At 40.0% G+C, this 22,030-nt stretch overlaps 1 protein-coding gene and 1 long non-coding RNA gene across 2 annotated transcripts; one reads left to right on the plus strand and one right to left on the minus strand.

Annotated features, from left to right (window-relative positions):
* Positions 1-330: 330 nt before the first annotated feature.
* LOC109108992 (indian hedgehog B protein-like) lies at positions 331-7,000 on the minus strand. The gene is made up of 3 exons (XM_042763398.1): positions 6,138-7,000; positions 4,051-4,312; positions 331-1,989 (listed from the first exon to the last, which is right to left on the minus strand). The coding sequence occupies exons 1-3, from the start codon at positions 6,435-6,437 to the stop codon at positions 1,310-1,312; spliced, it is 1,242 nt and encodes a 413-aa protein (XP_042619332.1). The 5' UTR covers positions 6,438-7,000; the 3' UTR covers positions 331-1,309.
* LOC122146091 lies at positions 6,979-8,243 on the plus strand. Its single transcript, XR_006160780.1, has 2 exons — positions 6,979-7,117; positions 7,528-8,243. It is a non-coding gene; the product is annotated as an uncharacterized LOC122146091 (long non-coding RNA).
* The last annotated feature ends 13,787 nt before the right edge of the window (positions 8,244-22,030 follow it).

Below are 22,030 nucleotides of genomic sequence, written 5' to 3' on the forward strand. Positions count from 1 at the left end.
ATGAGATTTTTGTTCTTTCCATCACTAAATCCAGTACACAGTTTAGTACCTTAGCCTTATGTCTGATATTCAAATACCTTTTATGCTTCAAATAAAAGTTTGTGCTGATATGATTCACCTCGGCTGATTTGGTTCATGGCTTGTAACACCATAATAAAGTCTTTTTTAATATCCCTACTGGAAAAATGAATGGAATAAATACTTCCAGGACCAACGCCACTGAAAAAGTGAATGAGCACTAATGCACTCTATTAATACACCATATACATTTTAGCATAGAGTTCTGAAAACAGAGAACGTTTGTGAAAAGACTTAAGAAATACAAAGGCAGATATTTCCATAATCTTTAATTCTGAAAAATAGATCTTTAAATAGTTTTACAAATATTATATAATTTCTGACATCTTTAAGTAAAATGTAAATAATGCCACAAAACAGATAAATACAGTAAGTTGTATGAGAAATTGAGTATTACGGCATAAAGCACACATAAGGACTACATAAACTGGCATAAACATTGCTACACATTGCACAGAGTAAACTCTTAATTTGTTTGAATGAAGCCTTCATAAAAGTACTCAAAACCCTTATGTATGCTAGATGGAGAAATACAGTGTACAATGTGACCATTAAATACTTGATTAAGTTGGGAAAGACACCTCTACATTTTACAGTGAGAAACATTTAACTGACCATATGAATGAACGCAAAACAGTTATCATGAACCGCTCTGGACCTGAAAGTACATTTTCCTGATGTTTTAAAGGCTTTAAACCAGTTGTAAAGTTTACGTTTCTGTGGGCGTGTTTGTGTTTACCTTCCACTCACAGAACTTCCTCCTCCGTCTCAAACCTTATCAGGCCGCGTTGGTCTGATTGCGTGTGGTTGAGTCACTGCATACCTGAGTTTAAAGCTAATTCATCTATAGTTTCCTCACTTCAATGGCTATAATGATATGTTTAGGGAATGTGTATGTGTGTATAAGAAAGATAGAGACTGAATAGGAGATATCCGATTGGAAGTGTGTGCGTCTTGATATATATTTGTGATAATGTTCCAGTGTAGGCAGTTAAGAAAACCCATCTGAAAAGTGTTAAATATGGGTTTTAAAGATCAATTTTGTCACGTCCAATGTCCACTTCCTCAAATGAGATTCAACCCACAGAATAGCTGCATCCTCTGTAGTCTTTTAGGGTCTATTCAGGGTCATAAGTGATTGTGTTCTTCATTTCAGGACTTGTCTTTATTCTCGTTTTGATCCTTCCAAAACTTCTGTTTTTGCGTGACATTCTCATTCCCCTGCTTGTTTTCATCTTTCATTGTCCATCATGCTCCAGGGATGGAAGTGTGTGGGATCCAGCACACGAGTCCCAACCCAGTGCAGGAGTGAGGAATACCAGTGTATCCCCACAGCCTGGTGTCCAACTGTCCCTCCCCAGCTATGAAGTACCCTGAGTGGGATGAACGCCCAGTGAGCCAGCCAGTGCTGGTCCACAGCCGCGTAGCAGGAGGAGACGATGCCATTGACCACCACCGTGCCGTGGCGGGTGAGTGGTGCAAAAACCCCCTTGTCCTCCTGTATTTGGATCCTAGTGACCCGGGACAGATGTCCCTGCTGTCCTGCTCCTCGTGTGGACACCACGCACTGACCTGGCAGCACGTCACTAGCAAATACAGATTTCAGCTCTGCACTCGCTACAGGCCCTGAGCAGTTCCCTTCGGATACAAACAGGAGATGCGCCGCAGTCAAGCTCAGTTTAGCACCCGAGTCCGTCTCGATAGTGTAGAACTGCTTCTCTGCGGAAGGATCGCGGTCTAGGAAGGCGATGACTTCGCTGTAGATGAGCGGCCCACTTCCGTCGCTCTCTGATGAAGCGAGTACTTTCTCTCCAGGCTGTAAGGTGTCCATAGTCTTCACGCTTCCATCCTCAACGGTGACAAGAGCCGATGTGGGAAAACAACCGCCGGTTTTTGCAGCCACAGAATGCTCTGAAAGAGAAATAGAGAGAATATAATGACAAATGAGCAATCGAATTGACCGTTTTCTCTATTGCGACTCCTTGATGTGCACAGTAGCCTAAAATAATTCCAAAGGTCATGTGTTCGTTAAAGCTTGGGTTTGGATTGTTCAAATGGCACAGTGCCTTCTTCAGATTAATCTTCAATCTTTAAAACACACACACCCACCCAAGCACAAACACACTCCCGCTCTCATTGTAAACCCATAAAAATCCAATCAAATTGAAAGTTGCAGTGGTAAAATAACCTGGTGTGTGTGGGCAAACATTTCAAGCGCCATCCTTCAAGCTAATTAGTTTTTTTCTTTTCACACGACTCCAGTCAGCAGGTAAAAAATGCAATAAAAGCTAATAAATAACCACTTGTTTGAATCTCAGCTCCCTGTGACTTCTGTCCAACAGAGGTGACTGGGGTCTGGAGCGACGTATGCACTACAAAAACCGGAATGAGTCTTAAGTCTCCGTTGAGACCTACACAAATATTTGGGAAAGGTAAGTACCGAGCCCAGGTGATAAGACAGGCTGAGATAAGAGATCTGAGAAAAGGGGACAACAGAGTTGCCGTCTGGAAAACAAAGGAGTTGGTTAATCATCTCACAGGACTTTAGCAGCCAGTCCTACTTCTTGAGGCACATTCTCTCTCTCTTACATAAACACATACATACATATTTACTCTTGTGCACTTCTAGCATATGTATGTGTGTGCAGACATGCATAAAGTAAAAACTCACAACTCCAAATTCAAGACTGTTTTGTTTATATTTGTTACATTTTATATATATTACATAATATTGTATCTTCTGCTAAACTGTCTTTGTTATCAAGTAAGTGCCTGAATTCTGACAAATCTGACAAGAGTTGAAGAAGCCATCTGAAGAACACACCTATAGAGGACTTTGATAAAGCAGAAGAAGACAACAGGTCTTGCTTGTGTTTGCATGCTCTATCAGAGAGATAACAGAAGGGCCTCAAATATGTCCACACACAGGTCTTGTTGCTCTCCAGCATTGTTGAAACACTCTACAGTCTTTTAAAAAAAAACTGTATAGTCAGACCTAAATTAGCTCTGTACTTGTACTCTGCATAATGACAATAAAGTTGAATCTAATCTAATCTAATCTACAGACCTTTTTTGCATTTTCTGCACTGAGGATGATCTGATGAATTCTGTTTTCTCAATTCTGTCAAAAGTTTTTTTGTTGTTACAATTATGTTTGTGTTTGTGTAGTAAGGATGTGTATTAAATGAAATCATTATTTCAACCCATCATCTTTAATGAGAACACAAAAGTAATTTTTAGAATCCAAAAAATTTAAATGCATGTCAAGAGAGAAGACTGTCAGAAGAGGCAATGAATGGGAGCACTTTTACTTTCCCAGTTGTCTGGCTAATAATTTGGTCTCTGGTGACTCAGGTAGAGGCAGGTGTTTAAGGTTTAATGATGTGGTCTGTTACCTGTTGTTACCTTCATCCCAGGTCTACCACTTATCTCACCCAAGTTAATGAGAAATGACCACCTTCACCACAATAGGACACACCTGATTTAACTGCACACTGAACGCATGTGAACCTTTCAGTCTGGAGTCTCTTTAGTTCAAACACCAGAGATCAGACCGGACAGTGGTCTACAATCAATCATAAACCTGTTTAAAAAACAATGTCTTCTTGTTTTTTATCTACATACATATTTCAATTTTAGCCATACTCTCAGAATAAAAAGGTACAAAAGATGTCACTGGGGAGGTACCTTTTCAAAAGCCACACCTTCGTAACTAAAAAGTCCATACTGGTATCTTAAAGATACATATAAGTATCTAAAGTGTACATATTAGTACCTAAAAGGTACCGCCCCAATGACAGCTTTTTTACCTTTTTTTTCTAAGAGTTCATTTTAGATGGAAAGCCTAGTAAAATGATGAGTATAATGGCTGAATATTACATTATATTGTTCTGCATGGAACATTGGATATAGTTAAGTGGCATATAGTTGTATTCTAAATAAACAGAGTGATATATGTAGTGTCAGCCCTACCTGATTTGACGCTGCAGTGGATGTAAGATTTGGACTCATAGTAGACCCAATCAAATCCGGCCTCCACCGCGAGACGTGCCAACATGCCATATTTATTACGGTCGCGATCTGAGGTGGTGATATCAATAGCTCTTCCTTCGTAATGCAGTGAATCTTCAAAGTGATTGCCGTCTTCATCCCAACCCTCGGTCACCCTGAGCTTCACCCCGGGCCACATGTTCATCACAGAGATAGCCAGAGAGTTCAGCTTATCTTTACAGCGCTGTGAACGCAACAAGGAAAGATGTTTAGACCTGGGTTACACACGTGGAAGATGATGGCCTGCATTTACTGGAATTATGCAAGAAATACGCAAACAAGACAAGTTATAACTCCAAAGGGCAAAACACACACACACACACACACACACACACACAAACTTTCATCACAGGCCAAGACAAAAGACAGACAGAGTTGATTCAAATGACACTGAATTCAGTTGTTGTGGTAGAAAAGTAAAAACACATTATACTTTAAAGAGTCTTCAATGAGTTGAATATGGCCATAACACCACAAAAATAAATATGCAAAATAAACGAACATGCTAAAGCTTTAAATCTTGTTTGCATAAAGATGATTTGATCACTCTGATTTAAGTGACATTTTAGGAATTAGTATTTAACTTCCCTTTGTTTACCTTGTTTTGTGTCTTCCATGCAGAGCTTTCCACTGCACACTTTCCAACAATTAGTTTTGCTTTCCTAAATAAATTAGTATTTATTCCTATACTAACTAATTAAGAGTTACTGTAATCCCTGTATTTCCACATTAACATGCCATACAATATGCCATAGTTTTTGTTTTTAAACCCAGGCACCTCTCTTTCATGCCTGAATAGTTTGTTTTCAAAAGCACCCACGAAAAACATTACATAATGACAAATTATTGAATCATGAGGAGAACTGAGTGATGCCTGAACCCACAAATACATACTGACTTATTTTTACCATCCCACAGGTATTTTTCAACGACCAAAGTACAAAATGTGTACAAAATGTTGAGTGATTCACTTTTACTCATTTAACCTGACCACATTCACCACCCTTTAGAATACACAAGACAAATTTGCTTTTAACAGCAAATTCATATTTCAGAACGGAAACAAGCATTCATTGCCAAAGCACAGATATAATGTAACTAACCACGATTTCAGACAAAATCGGTTTCATTAGAAAGGAAATAAAAGTCATAAGTTCAGATTCATGAGTCATTTATGATTTATTTATAAATTGTTTAAATAAACCACACACTAAATGGAAAGTTTACTTATTTTAAAACTGTTTCCATTCATGAGTAAGTCAAGTTTTAGAGCGAGTTAACATAAGAAACGTTTTGATTTTTAACGTTTTTTTTTTTTTTTTTTTTTTTTGCTGATAACGTACTACATCAAAATATATTTTTATATCGTTTGCATGCAGAATAGACGCTGTTATTTCTATCCATTGTGCAAAAACGAAATATTCACATTTTACATAAAAGAGCACATAAACATTTTGAAAAGTATTTGACAGGTCCTAGATTTTCCTTGTATGAGAAAAACGGTAAGTTCAACACAGAACCATCAACACGTTATAATCTCTTGTCATTTAGTCAATCTGTTTTCTGCTTTAAAGAACTAGGAAACCAACATGTTGATCTGAAGCACCAGCAACATAACATCAAAAACTTTTTTTAAAAATCCCCAAAGCGCCATACATCCAAACTCAACTCAAAAACATAAGATTCTTTGTTGAACCCGCGAGCCATCGAAGAAGCTTTATTTCTGATGTCTATTGTAAAGTGTCCTTGGGCTCTGGAAAGGCGCTATATAAATAAAACTTATTATTAATAATATTATTATTAAGCGATTTTAAAAGACAAGCCGCTGTCAGCAATCAGTTCCTCTGAAAGCTGTGAAGATCGATAAGATCGCGTCGGTGGGACTGAGCAAAGGGCACACGCTGAGCAACAGGTTTAATGCGCTCGCAATCGAATCAGAGCCACTGAGTGTGTTTGTAATGGGCCGATAATTGAATTCATTCGAGCTGCATTATTCGAGTGTCGCTCACCTGCGTCATGAGTCGATCCGCACCTGTGTTCTCCTCATCTTTGAAGATGATATCGGGGTTGTAGTTCGGTGTGAGCTCTTTAAAGCGCTCCGAGGTCCTGGTGATCTTGCCCTCGTGTCTCCCACTGGCTCCCAGTGTCTTTTCGGCTACATTTGGACTAAACTGCTTGTAATTAAGGGGTGTCAGTTTCTTTGGAGGCCGCCTTTTCCCATGTCCCCTCCCCGGCCCACAGCCCTCGTTAACAGGTGCGAAAATCAGGGCGCAGCCGACGAGGAGCCCAAACACCACGGGAAGACGCATTCCACCCCAACCGGCCGGGCACTCCGACACGGAGTGGTACGGTGGCACAGCTCGCCGTTCAATGAGAAACTACCCCCCGGAAGAACCTTATTTCCCCCCCACGGGGTAAAAGATGGGGAGGACAAAACCTCTACTTCTTTATCACCCTTATCCTCGCCATCGTCCGTGCGTAAAAGTCGCTTTACGCAGAGGCTGTCATGGAGAGACGCCGGAGAAAAGATCCAGTGATACCAAGTGTTCAGTGCCCATAGAATGCGAAACGCTGATCTCTCGAGAAAATCACCGAAATAAGAGTGAGCAGGCAAGTCCATTTATTTATCTAACAGATTATAGGAGAGAGAGATACAGGGTGACTCCGGCGCACACAGGGAGAGCTGTCAGACTCGGAGAGGCTGCTGCGGCTGCTGTCTTTGAATGAGCACGTCCTTGGGCGCACGTCAAGTGATCAGAGTTGCCGGCGAACTGAGACCGCACCCTGCCAGTTTTTTGCCCCTGTCTATCCCTGCCTGCCACTCCTCCCCATGGGTCACATTGGGTGCGTCGTATACCCACCGGCTCCCTTTAACGCTTCACAGCGCCTGGCTGGGCAAACACAAGTCTCGGGGAAGAACTGTGGACTCAGACTCTCCCATTCATAGATCCACAAATAGAGAACGAGCCTGGCTGCTCCTCAAACAAACGTGAGCGACTGTTGCCCTCCCCAACCTGTTTATAACATTGATACGCTTCAGGAAACACACTAGACTAGAACCTGGCGCATTCGTCTGAATGATTGATCATTTATTGATCAGAAGACGCCCGTTTGTTTAGACCGTTCTTTTTTGCTGACAGGTGTAACTATTTTGCTTATGAGTCAAATACAAGTTTATTTTTTTTCATGATCTATTAAGTAATGCAATATTACATTTATTACATAAAAAAGGTAAAAGTGGTGTCTAGAAAGTAATTTTGTTTTCAAATATTAATATTTAAAAAACAATTATTTGTCCAGCCAGATCAAATCCAGTGTGGTGTAACAAATAGGAAGGAAGCATTGTGAAAATTCAGTTGAGCTGAAAATGAAAAAAAAATGTTGGTTTGTATATTACAGCCTCCTGGTTCCAGGTTCCATTCACATCAGTTGCTCAATGGATCTGATTTGTATCAGATATTAAGAGACAGAGCTCCAGTGTGTGCTGTCCTGTGCTGAGGTAATGTGCAGTGGTGGGACCTGCATGAGGGGTTCACTGTTCTAATTGAAGATTAAGCTGGTAAAGACGGGAGTGTATAGCTTGGAAGACTGTTACACAGGAGCAGCTCTATTCTACAGCACTGAGAGAAGACGCTCCACTTACACAAGTCATGACTGTGTGGAGGTAGCCAGCGGTCAGCACCTTAAGAACAGATATATCCATGACACTCGAACTCTGTTCACTTTCTCTTTAAATGAGCGAAAGGAAACAGACCCAAGTCTTCCAAATTAGCTCTGCAAATATTTGCCGGAAAGGGGCTAGTGGTTTTGTGCCCATTTCAAAAGCAAACTTAACAGACATGGTGTTTGGTGTTGATTTATTTTTTTATTATTTATGTCTGTAAATATCAAAGTATTTTAGGTTTGGGGGTTGGTATGTCCTCATTTGGAACAAGGAGTAAAAGAGTGTAATTGAGCGGATGGGGAAAACACTCTTTCAATCAAACTCACTCTCACTTTGACCATTTGGTACAGGTCAGTGTGAAACTGTGTGGTGATTTTACACATCCCCCATTCTTACCATCATGGCCCATTGTTCCTCTAAACAATCATTAAAGTCTTTTATTGGCTATTTATATTGAACTCTTGTTTTCTACCTTAACTGGACCCATCCATCCCTTCTCCAAACCGCTTGTCCCATGTAGGATCACAGGGAATCCCACAGGCCAGTCCATCAGAGGGCTTACACAAACAGACATACACATATTCACTCACATCTATTGGCATTTTTGGCTCTCCAATTCACCTGCATCTCTTTGTATTGTGGGGCAAACTGGAGCAGCCAGAAGAAACTAATGCCAACACAGATAGAACATGCAAACCCCCACAGAAAGGCCTCATTGCTCAGCCAGGAGTCCCAGGCTGTGTGGCGACAGTAATACCTAATGAGCCACCATGCCATCCTGTGTCTGGCCCATTAATCTAAATATATTCTTGATATGAAATAAGTACTTCATGAATTACAGTCACTGGAGTCTTGAAGAACTTGTGCCAAACTCTCCCCTAAACTTACTGGTGACTTACTTCTACTAGCTCACCTTCCACAGATTTAATTTACAGGTACCCAAGTCCTCATGGGAACCAGGTATGCGTGAGCAATTCCAGCATGCATAAATGGAATGCAACTTGTTTTTAAATTTTTGCATCTTGATTTTGGAGATCACAGAGACACAATTACAGAGTGTGTGGATCCCACTGAGCATGTCCTCTTCCCTTTGATGGATGTAAATAAAGACATGGCTCCTTGCAGGCCTGCCTATTGAACTTGGCTGTTGACAATGCCTCAGAAGTGGTCAGATCCAGTCAGAAATCCCTTCTGCCCTCAAGAAAAGAGCCCACGTCCTTAAAGGCAACACAGCAGCGGCTGTTCCGTCTCAACCGGGCGATGGCAGTGGTTCAGTCGCCAACCCAGGCTCTTTTAGCAAGAGTCCATTGATGTAGCAGAGTTATTAATTTGCCCTGTGAAATAAGAGGACACCCGGGCCAAAACAGAGGAAGATGGGTGCCTTTCAAATAATGCCAGCCAGGGAGCCTTTCATCTACTGTCATTGGGGTGAGTGAACTGGGTCTGCTGGGTTCTCACATGGGCACCAGGGCTACCCACGGAACTAACCAACAAAGGGTGTGCAGGAGGGACAGGGAGAGTGAGTGCCGAGGAGGAGGAGGAGAAAGAGAGAGAAAAAGAGCATGGGCAACTTGGTGTTTCTCCACTATTAACTGGTAAACAACTCTGTTTTTAGTTGTTTTCGTTTTTCGGAATGGCGTTCTTGTGGATTGTGGTGGGATTTGGAGTTCTGTGAGCCACTCTTTCAATCCCCTGAAGGTAATAGCAGCTTTTTTCCCCATCACCACTTCCTGCTGTCCCTAGAAACCTCAGGGGAAAGAGGGGCAGTGCCCTCAAACTGCCTGATAAACCTCATAGGGTCTTAACAGCCTCCATACTTCACTAGTTCTCTCTCTGGTGGAAGCCAAAGGCAATTTTACAATTAAACACTCTTAGAAAAATGCAAAGGAAAAACCATTAAAGGAAAAACTTATTTAAAAAGTTTATCTACCCTTAAAACCTTATTTACCCTTAAAACATACCCAAATCCTGCTCCTGGAAGGTCACTATCATGCAGAGTTTAGGTTCAATCCTTATCAAATTGGATCTGAACTCTGCAGGACTTTGGCCTTCCAGGAGCAGGATTGGACAACGCTGCCCTAACCGGTGCATATTAGCACTTAAGGTACTACCATGAACCTTTTAGGGTTAAATAAGGTACAACGAAATAACAAATCACTTTAATGCCACAGCCACAATCAAAAACTACAACACAATCACACTCATACTCAAAGTTAAACACCATTCTTCTAAAATTGTTCCACACTGTAGCATTAGTAGTGCTAGTAGTGCGTTCACACTGAAACACACTGAAAAAGTGCAGCATTTGAAACAACACTATCCTTCTAAAATTCCTACATTAGATGACATGGTGTGCAGTTTATGTGCACAATGCATAGTACATCATTTAGGACACAACTTCTGTTAAGGGCACCTGAATCCAAACTTCACTTGAAGTCTCTGGAGGCCTCTGTTTTGATTGGAGCAGAGACAGAAGATGTCACTGAATTCATTCATGCATGCAGAGGGCTGTGCAGCGTCAATGTCCGATTACTCCATTCCTCCACATGCATTGGAGCACGAGGAGTGGTTGGGGCAGTCACAGCTGGAGCAAGCAGGGAAAAAATAATACCAGAGATGTATAAAAGCAGAGGCTAAAAGCAGCCTGAGCCAGCCGCCTGCTAAAAAAACAAAGCACTGCCCAGGGGACAAGCACAGGGTCGGGCAGTGTGGACCGGACTCGCCACAGCCGCGTCTCCACACGTTAGTGCTCCTGCCAAATGGCTGTAATTGAGGCCTAAAGTCAAGAGCCCTGAATAACTCAATGCATCAATAGCAGCCTGTGGGACCTCCCCCCTCTATGGTATTCTTTACCTTCATAACCGACCTGAAACCACCTCTTCTTTTTTTTCCACGGATGAGCTGAAACCTCAATCACCTCCATGGCTGTGATGACCTTTACTCTTGGCTGAATATATAAGATGATGAGATGAAAGTGGGTTTCAGTGGTTCTGTTTCTAGAATAACCTCTGTTGAAACTTTCTTTTGTGTTTCAGATTAAGGAATTTTAACTCATGCAGTGTGTTTTGAAGCCTACTTCAAATATTTTTCTTATTCATACACCAGAAATTAGTTTAAGATGTCACTCTGATTATGGCCTATCCTAAAAGAGCCCACAAGAAGTCAAAGTTCACTGTTTGTGATTCACAGGGATCCTGATAACGATAAACATAGTGATCATTATTATGATGACTGTCCAGTGTTGTTTTGCGTAGCCGATAGCTGTGGAGGGATCCATGCTAATGGCAGCGTTTAAAATGAAGTAGGGCACATGCTGCACATTTCTGCCTGTTTATTGGTTCTACTGGGTTCTTCTCTCAGGCTTCAGAGGCCTGGGCTGCTTTTTTTCCTGCACGCATGCCACAGCTGTGGTCACTGTGGTGATGTTTCACTGCTCAGAATGGATTCACCAGCTCAAAAACGTTCTTATTATATTTATATTTTACTATACCGCTGCTGCCCTTGCCAGCTGTGTACTGGCTAACAGCCTTTTTTTTACTTTAAATAGGCTGTGACAATATGATTAAACAGCTAAAATGAAGGTAAACATCAACATTCAGTACCCAGTATTGACATAGAGCCCACAAGCAAAAAAGGCTGGATTTTAGGCCTCAGTTTTTGCTGAGAGGCAAGACCGAGAGGTAAAAGGCAAGAGTACAATGAGTCTCAGTGAGTAGGAAACTAAGTTTGATATTATGTCGGAAGCTGTCAAGCTTGTTTAATTGTACTCACACCTGCCGTTGCGATTGTTTCTGCACTTCAAAGTGAACATCCGAGCAACCTAAGGTTGGATTGATCTTCATGAAATTTATGGCTCTATTAATGGATTTTTGTTCTGAAAGGTGGTGCTTGAAGAAGACAGAGAAAGAGGACAGAAAGGATAGAGAGATGAGAGGGAGAGTATTGCGCAATAACGCAAGTGAAGAAAAGACAGAACAGATCCTGCGTGTCCATGTTGTACGGGTTTGTCTCGTGATCTTCTGTGGGATGCCGCTGTCACCCCGGCTGTGGCAAGCTGCTGTGGTACTGCAGCAAGCTTCAAAGACTGCAGGCCTGCCCGCAGCCCTAATTAGAGGGTGCTTGCTTGGAGCTGGGGATAAGCTAGCGGAACGTGTGCGCAAGTGCACACACTATGCTTCAGTAGCAGCAGGCTGACATGGATGAAGGGAAGGGATAGCATCCTACTCTCATCTATCTCTTAGTAGTCTCTCTTTCTTTCTATCTGTCTGTATCTCTTTCTGTCAATCCATGGCACAGGCCTGGAAGGAAACCATTGGTGCTGTAGATGTAGCCTATCTGCGACTGTAGCTATAGGGAGTCTGGGCCTCCTGACTGTATATTTCTCTAGGCCCCTTACCTTTTTTAAGACAAGCTTGGACGAAGATGTGGTCTGGTAGACGGTGCACATGCTCTGACACGTGGCACTATATGCTTATGACCCAAGTTTAAATCTTGCTTGAGTAATATTCCAATTCTACCAATATTACAATATTACAAAATTAAAATAAACTTTCTTAAAAAGTCATTTGGTTTTGCATTGTGTTTCTACACTGCTTCTGTTTTCATTCTCCTTCCTTTCTTGTCTTTAATGGTGAGCAGATCTTTGTTTCTTTCCTGACAGTATGACTCGCTCACCACATAAAACTTCTCGCCTCTCGCCTTGATTTTTTTTTATTTTTTATTGTGGCTTCAAATTAATTATTTTACAGGATCCTACAATCAATCCTTTTGGAAATACTGTGGGTCTCCCTGGATCTGTGGGCCCCTAGAATCATTCCCACCTTCCAACCCATTAGCAATGGCCCTTGGCCTACTGCTACAGGATATAGTCAGTTTGTGGTTAAATGTACCTGGTTATTTCCTCAGTGTAATGATTTAGTGGACACCAGAGGATTACTGCAACATCCTTTCATCATTCCACAACTCTTAGCCATTAGCTGTGATGATGAATCAGTTCATTATCATGGCCACATCTCTGCCTGGACTGTTAAATGCTGTTTATGATCAGCACAGCAACATAGAGGTCCTTTTTTTGCTAATTTTAACCTCTTCCCTGTCTGTCTTCAGGTCCCCTCACATTCCCTGTCTCACCTACACGTATATACAGAGGGAGACCCACAGGCCTGCAGTATAGCTAATCTGACCACAGGTAAACACTGTCTTACCACAGACATGCTCACTTAGGGCTATAATGGACAAAAATACCACACTGCGATGAATGCACACTCACACATCAGTGTACACACATACACCTTAAAGCAGACTGACTGTTTGTTGCTCTCAGAGAGAGCTTATATCATTCAGGGTTTTCCAAGAAAGACCACAATCTGATTCATGACACATTTTCTGTCCTCATGGTTTGTGTATATATTACAGTAAATTTTCCCATAGTGCATTCGTCTGGGGAAGGGAGTCAGGACAAAAACAGATTTACAAAAGCACAGAATTAGGTTACTGTAAATATCCTGATTGTCTATCACTCATCTAATATTTATTCTGGTCACAATATGTGATTTACTGTTTATTTATTTATTTATTTTTTAATTATATTGTTTAGCATTTATAAGTTAGCAATCTCGTGCTCTACTTTCTGGTGTTATATATTTGAACTGACTTACTTTCTACCCATACACTTCCATTCAAACGTTTGCTCAAAAGTAACACACAGACATTTACAAAGTTACAAAGCTACATTTAGAAAGGAAATGTATCACAGTTTCCACTAAAATATTAAGCATTACAACTGTTTTCAACATTGATAATAAAAAATTTAATGTTTCTTGCAAATCAGTAAAGAATGATTTCTGATGTGATACTGAAGACTGGAGTAATGACTGCAGAAAATTCAGCATTGCATCACAGGAATAAATTACATTTTAAAATATATCTAAAAAGACAATCATTATTTTACATTGTAATAATATTTCATAATATTCCTGCTTTTATTGTATCTTTGATCTAAATAAATTCAGCCTTGGTCAGCATAAGAAACTTGTTAAAAAATGTAAATGTTACATTAAATGTTGAAAAGGTTTATATATATATAATGAATATCAATGGTGTAAAATATATATATATATATATTTTAACAATTAATTTTTTATGTTTCACAGAGGAAAGTAGGTCAAACTGATTTTATAATGACACGAGGGTGAGTAAATGATAATAGCATTTTTCATTAGCATTTTCATCCCTTTAAATAGATAGATGCAAGAAAAAAAACAATAGTAGTAGTAGTAAACAAAAGACATTGCCTGGACTGTAATTAAAATAAATTAATCACATAACCAAGTGAATTAAAATTGCTATATTAATAAACAAGCCAAGGGCTAATATTAATTGTTCTCGCCGACTAAAAGCAGTGGAAAAATCCACTTATATTTTTGGATATCTATAAATGATCAAACTTTTATTTCCGCATATAGATATGGGTGGAGGTGTTCTCTGCAGACTCACAATTGAAAGTCAAATTCAGAATAGGAAGGAAAGTGGAGGAGACTCATTGAACAAACTTCATGTTCACAAAAAGATTCAAATCTGAAGGAAGTAATAATGGCAACTCCCATGCAGCCGCTGGAACTCATTGGTACTCTTGTGCTAGCGTGTGCTAACAGTCCCACCTCAGCCCCAATTTGTCATCAGTAGTGATTTAAAACAGGCAAGTGCAATCAGTGAGCAGCGTACAGATGCACTGAAACCAAAACATTGCTCTGTGATCTTCACAGATTTCAAACGTCAATGGCGGGGGGTTTAATCACGCTAGTTTTAATACTTCTATAAGAACAACAGAATTTACCGGAATTGCCATTTAATCAGAAGTTATAATAATGACTAATGTTATTGTCTCCTATGTTTCAGTCAACATATCTTTTATCTTCACAGAAACACCCTTCCTGGACAAAATATACTTCAGAGAAGAGTAAAGAAGAGGAAAAAAATTAAAGGCATTATAAAAGAACATGACGAGAAGATTGAAAAAGAGATTGAACAAGAGAGGAAAAGGCTGAGAGAAGAGATAAACAGAAATAACCTGACACTCAAAAGGATAAACTGAGTGAACTATTCTACAACACAGTAATATTCGAGTCTATGAATGCAAGGTCTGGAAATAAAAGGTATAGCCTGAGTGAGACTGATCAGTGATGTTATATGAGCGAGAGCCAGAGTCACTTGCATCGCTCAGCACTCCGACCCAAAAGCGCACATTCCCACATCCCAGCGCACCACTTTAAAGAGTGTCCCGGCTGCTCTGGTTCGCCACTCCCTGAGGAAACTGCAACTCTGAAACGGCAAATATCAATACATTCATTATGCACTTTATATTTATACATTTATATTCATGCTTTTATATAATCCTTGTATTTTGCTGCTAATAGTATTTTTAGAGAGGAGATGCAAGGCCGCACTAGACTGGCAGAGAAACTGTATGTTTGTCGAGTGGGTATGCAAGACAGAGAGAGAGAGAGAGAGAGAGAGATTTGGTTCACTGTGGTTTTATAAAGGGCAAATGCAATGGGCGCCCTGGTCAGTTCAGAGCACAGCTGTGTAGGAAAGAAACTGCTTCGATCCAACCCAGCTGTGGCTGCTGGTGTGCTGCTGGCACGAGGCATATTAACCCATCTGTAACAATCCAACGAGTTTTTCACACCGTTTAACAACTACCCAAACTAATGGCTGGAATGGCATGAGATATTTGTCAGCTGAGAGTAAAAGCAGTACAAAATGGCTTTGGCAAATAAATAATGTGGCTTTAGAGCCAATCAACTGATTAACCTTATTATGGAATAGTTCACCCAACAATGAAAACTTGCTGTTAATTTACTCACCTTCACGCTATCCAACTGGGTGAACTACGCCTCTAAAGAAACTGGACCATAATATATGATTAAATCAATTGATAAAATGATTCAAGATCAAAAATCAATTATAATCAGTTATAAGATGGCACCATGCATGGCTGCCTCGGTTTGTAGCTCCTTGGTACTTTTACTATTTTTGTTTGTTTGTCCTGTTTTAAGTAACTTTTTCCTATCAGCTTTATTAAGAACAAAGAACAATGCTGTTGAATCTCGACCCATTTTCAACGCAGTATTTCTTTTAATGGACAGGTTTACATCACCTCTACAAGTTCACAAAAACAAACAGCTTGAACATTTATTGACAGGTTGTCTGTAAATGTTTAACCTGTGGAATAAAGGGAAGAGGGCAAGAATGAGTGAGAGAGAGCACGAGCAAGCAAGCAGTATAATCAGAGTCTGCACTGGCCTCTTGTAGCCCTTCCTTTCTGATAGCTGCACAGCCTCTGGTCCAATGAACTCTGAATTGCAACATAACTTTGAAAAAAAAAAGAGCAAAGGAAGGAGAAAAAAAACATTCACGATCACAGTGCAAACCAGTTTTACCCCATAAGAACTCAGAGTCAGAAATAGTTGCTAATATAGTCAGCATAGTATAGATATAATTTAAAAGTCTGTTAGTGTATGTGACAGTCTAGTGTACATGTGAGGGTCATTCATCAAGGAGAGGTACACTGTTTGTGAACCTGGAATCAATTATTCCTAGCCAGTACCTAGGAAGACAGGTTGATCACTGCATAATTGTATTGAACTATAAACTAGTCATTTAATTTGTGCGTAAAGCTTTAAAGTAAGTTTATGAAAATTCACTTTGATTGTAGCAGAGTTGATAGTCTAGTGGATAATCATCACAAACAGTATTTAAAAGCTTCAGTGCTTACTCTTAACTATAATGATTGATATTAATATGGGAAACTCCATGTACACCCTCAAAAACACAGACGGCTCCAGTAGCCCATCAGGGGGTCTGTCCTGCAGAGCATTGGGCACGAGGGGAGTGATATTTACACTCGGAGACTCCAAACACACTCATTCATTGTTCATGTGTTTATTGTGTAGAGCACAATATTACTTTAGCTGGCTCGCAGAGATTTTGCTGATTGTTCATATTGTTTCATTGAATTTTATTTAAAATGGACCTAAACAAACGGTCACTGAGTGAATTTGCTTGCTAATGGAGAGTATTTTGCTGTGCCATTTGTCAAAAAGGCCACAGGGTTCGCCTTTAGTGACACTTCACAGGTCTGCTGCATGAATCAATTATTTTCTGTCCTTTTCTGATGCTTTGATAATATAGCATTGTTCATATGTGGTTTTACAGGAATATTTTGGCTTAAATACAATTTCAGCTATGTTGACAGCATTTGTGGGCACAACAAAGAAGTCACCCCTCAGATTATGAAAACAAAGGAAAAATCCAATGGAACTCTTACAGTGGAAATCCATATGGCATATACAGAACCGTGAAAAAATGTTGCATTACATTGAAAATATAAACATAAACATTACAAATGTCAGCATGGGACTGATGTGATTACCAAGCTTGTCTGTTCTCAGACTGCATGATATCTTTGCAAGAATATACCCAAAACAAAGTTAAAGCACTTTTCCGCACAAGGTCAAGGACTCAAAATGCAACTTTCTCTATCGATGATCATTGATAATTAACTACATATTTTGAGGATTTCTTCTGCAAACAGCCTATTATACAGTTAATATACAGCATATACAGTTAATAAGCATAGAAACCAGAAATATTCAGAAATATTATTGAATTGCACTGACACTACTAGATGAGAACAAAACCGAAACTAAACTGAGCTGGATAATGACAGTATTGTCTTCTGAAAAGATACTTCATAACTGATGAACTATGCAACACTGTTGGCACAGTTAATAATAATAAGGCTGGTTATAGCTGAAAAAGCCGCTAAATAATAATAAGGCTGGTTATAGCTGAAATTGAAGTCATTTCATAATTAACGAATTTTGCAACACTGCTCTTTTCCTGTTTTTCTCGGGGAAGCTGCTTTGAAACAATGTGTATTGAATAAAGCACTATACAAGCAAAGAGAAAAAGATGTTTTGCCATTCTTTTTTCTTGAGGACTCTAAAACCATGAAATGGACATATTTTCCATGCTTTGACGTCAAAGCTCAGGATAACCACTAGTGGAGTGTTTGGGACTGTGAGTTCTTGTGCAATCAGCGTTCACGTGACAATTTTTTCTGCAGCTGCAGTGTTAAAACATCTATGCTGAACTGAGCTCCCAGTGATTTAACAGATTTCAAATAACAATTTACATTCATGTACTTTAGTGCTATTGAACCCTCACTCTAACCTGAGTAATCAGCAGGTCCCAGCAGGCTTTGTCATGGAAAGTAAGTCTATAGACACCTCCGGGATTCTGTGTTTTTCTGACTTGGCTCAGTCGGAGTTGGATGGACAGCAGCAGCACTGTGTACAGGAGGGCAGAATAACCTCCTAGCACCTTCGATGAAGCATCCACAGAGTCGACAATCCAGGAGGTAGCGAAAGAGGCTGACTGATTGCTCTAATACACCTGTCCTGGAACCTACAGGGCCTGCCCGAATCCTGCATCCCAATATTTGATTGTATGCATTTTTAAGCTTTGGTTATGTTAATCTTCACTGCTCAGTCAAGGCATTTCCTTCCCAGGGCCTGGGTAATCAACGGCTGTCGAACTTGAAAATAAACGACAATTCCCCGAAATGCCTGTTGAGTCATATGTAGCGGTATATTGACTGTGGCCTTTGTGGAGAGGTAGGTTTGGAGGTGCAGAGCAGAATCAGAGCAGAGGTGCTGAGAGGCCAGCCACAGCGTGCACACAGGCCTGTATGTCCCTCACAGAGCCTGTGCTACAGCTCCGAGCAGGGAACAGGAGGGGGTGTGTGTGGTTTCGGGGGGTGTTGGGGTTTAAAACTCAGAGCCTCTAATCCTGACACACTGTCTCCACCAATTAGAACTCCTTCAAAAGGCGAAAGGGGAGGAAAAAACAAAACCAGAAAGCCAGCGAGGGCATATTTAGTAACATTTTGGCAAGCTATAATTACATGTATGGCTAACAGAGAGATTTAACTGCTTTTTACCCATTGATTGACAAGGCAGAGAACTACATGGTTTCAATACAAGTCTGCAACAGCCAGACACGCAGAGCAAGGACTCGGACAAGTGAGTTCACTGCATTTAAATGTTAAGAATCAATAGAAATCTGTTTATAAATACCAGGGCTCGACAATAAGGACTGCCCGATGGTCTAGGAACAGCGTGAAAGAAGCTCGGGACAGTTGACGAGTTTGTCACAGGCCTGATCGGGCCACTGCTGCACCATCATGAAAGTTAATAATTTGCAAGTTTTTAAGCCTTTCTTATTTAAAAATTAATGCAATTTTAAAGCATTTATAAAAAAAGACGTGAAAAACAACTGCATTCAGTACTTGCGCGCTGTGTTCTGTTTGTACAGCGTCCATTCTTGCGCTTGAACGGATAAATACATACAAAAGTATGCCAAATAGGCTACCTCTCTTGGCGAGTAACTGTGTAGCTTTAACAATGATTAATCTATATTTAATTTATACAGTGGAGTACAGATGCACCGGTCGACTGGCCATTTTTTGTTTTATTTCAACCGATTTCTGTTCCGGGCTTGCACACAAACTGCACCAAAATGTAATTTGTGAGGAAATATTATGAATTGTGTAAACAGATGTTAACAGAGGCCAGAGACGCTGAAGACACACACAAAATAACAGACACATAACCACAACATTCCACAAATTAATAAAAAAATGAATATTACAATAACCCTCAAATGTGGAAAATATTTGATACATTATTACAATGTTCTTCAAATGAAGAAAAAAATGTCTCTTTTCAGAACTGTTCACTGAAAGGTTCTTTGGGGAACCAACGGTTCTTCTATGACACTGCTGCAAAAATATTTTTGGAATCTTTATTTCTAAGAGTGCTGAGGTAAATATTTATGGCAAAATGAAATTTCAGTCACTTTTGATCATGTAATCTAAATGAAAACTCTTAACACTAGCTGTTGACAGCAAGGCTGCTGGGTCGGCAGTGTTCAGAGGGTTAAAATTATCATACAGGTCAATATTGACTGCTGGAAATTTATTCCTAACTTATAGTAAACATACAGAAATACATGTTTGTAGTGTAATGTGTATTAAGCGTTTTTCAAAATCCATTCATAGTATCACAGACCCTACAGAGATAAGCAAAGGAGAGCATTTTGGGCAAAAAATCTCTGTGAAGGTCCTTTGTAAGTCCTGCACGAGTTCATCAGGCAATGACCTTCCATCTAACAAAACACCATTATCAAAATTTCCAATATACACTGAAGAGCAGTTGATGGGGAGTGTAGGGCGCTGTTTCTCCACAGGACAAGTTAACCACATAAATCAACCTTAAAACAAGACCCCTTTTTCAACTTTTCAGATGAGGGAAAATTATTCTCCAGAAATATCTGGCTCTGGACTTTGATGATGAATGTCCTGTTTCATTCATCATAAACTTGTAAAAACATTGACAGTGACAGGGAGCTGTCCTAAAAGTCTGTTTGTGTTCAGGTCTGTAGAATGAGAGCAGGTTTATCATTATTACACCAAACATGATTCAGGATTCCCTGGGAGACGCAGGGAAAATAAACTATGCTGAAGACACCATATTATGGGAAAGTTTAAAAAAGAAGAAAACTGATTTCATGGAAAGAGCAATCATTGCTTTTAAACTGGTAGAAATAGCCATGAGACTGAATTCAGCATGATTTGTGCCATGCCAGGAAACCATATGGAGTTACATGCAACCAGAAATTCATGTGCATAAGTTTAAGGGATAGTTCACCCAAAAATTTAAATTCTGACACAATTTGCTCACCTTGATTCTGTTTCAAACCTGTATGTCTTTCTTTCTTGTGTCAAACACAACAGAAGATATTTTGAGACATTTGTTTTTTCTGTCCATACAGTGGAAATCATTGGTAACCAAAACGGTTTAGTTACCAACATTTTTCAAAATATCTTCTTTAATGTTCCACAGAAGTGTTCCAGGTTTGGAATCATGAGGGTGAGTAAATGATGACAGAAGTTTCATTTTTGGGTGAACCATTCCTTTAATGAACTGCTCACTGTGAAGCCGAATATTACTAATTTTGGTGGAATAGGACCCCCTCAGTGGTTACAGCCTTGTAAAGTGATTAACTACAGCTTACCATTATAAAATTTGGATTTTCCTATTTCCTTAATGAAGTGAGAAAAGTTTAAAAGTGATTTTAAATACTCAAGTTTGTTTTCGTTCATTGTCCCCATTCTTCAAAGCTTTCAAATCTCACTGAGCAACATCAGATTATAAATGTTATCTTTGTGGGAAACAGTTGACACATACTGTATTGAACTGCGTATGACACATCACACGGTGTGTTGTAGAAAGCTGTCGTACTGCACAAGCGCACACGCTCGCACCACATTGTCCTGTCAGAAGTGAAGAATTTCAAAATCCTGATAAGGGTCAATAAGGAAGTTGGTGAATATCAAAGTTGTTTACTTCCCTGGCAAATGCCTGACAACAGCCAGCTGTCAGACAACAACGTCAAAACAACAGCACACGCCTCACGCGCACATCCCGTAAACGAGCACCAACACCCATATAACAGAGAATTCCACGGCTCCCCAACCCCTCATTTCCTCTGCGAGCTGACGACCTGTAATCACACTTGGAGAAACCGCCATACTTCATTACTGCAGTGATTACACCAATTAGCAACATGTAGGGAGTGGCCCACAATGCCCAGCGTCACCGCCAGACTGCTCGCTTTCCACACATGCCGATATAAGTGGGACGTTTCTACTTTGCAGTCAATCAGAACATAGCTCTGTAGTCTTTTGTAATGGTTTATGGCCACAAACAGGGTGGAGAAATGAATAAACACTATGTGGTGCCTGTTAGAGCAAATATGAAATTGAATTTCTAGGAACATTTTATGAGATACTAGGAAGATGAGCAGGTAACTATAAAACATGGTCTAATTTTTGTTGTTGTTTTTTGTTTCAAAGAGCTTCTTCCATCTGTTGTCCATTATTCATTGTGACAGATGTGCATTTAAGGACATGACTAAATGTGCAATCAAGAATCTGGTGTGAATCACTGTTTATGGACACATTTTCTAGCCACTCATCTTTGATGTGCACTTGTCTGTCACAAAAATATCAAATGAATCATGAAGGAATCTAAAGATCTAAAGGCCCAGTGATCTCCATTCACCAAAGCCAGAAAGGCTGTTTTTGTCTTTCAACTCAACACATGACATGAA

Source organism: Cyprinus carpio, chromosome A9, assembly GCF_018340385.1.
Source record: "Cyprinus carpio isolate SPL01 chromosome A9, ASM1834038v1, whole genome shotgun sequence".
Taxonomy (NCBI): domain Eukaryota; kingdom Metazoa; phylum Chordata; class Actinopteri; order Cypriniformes; family Cyprinidae; genus Cyprinus; species Cyprinus carpio.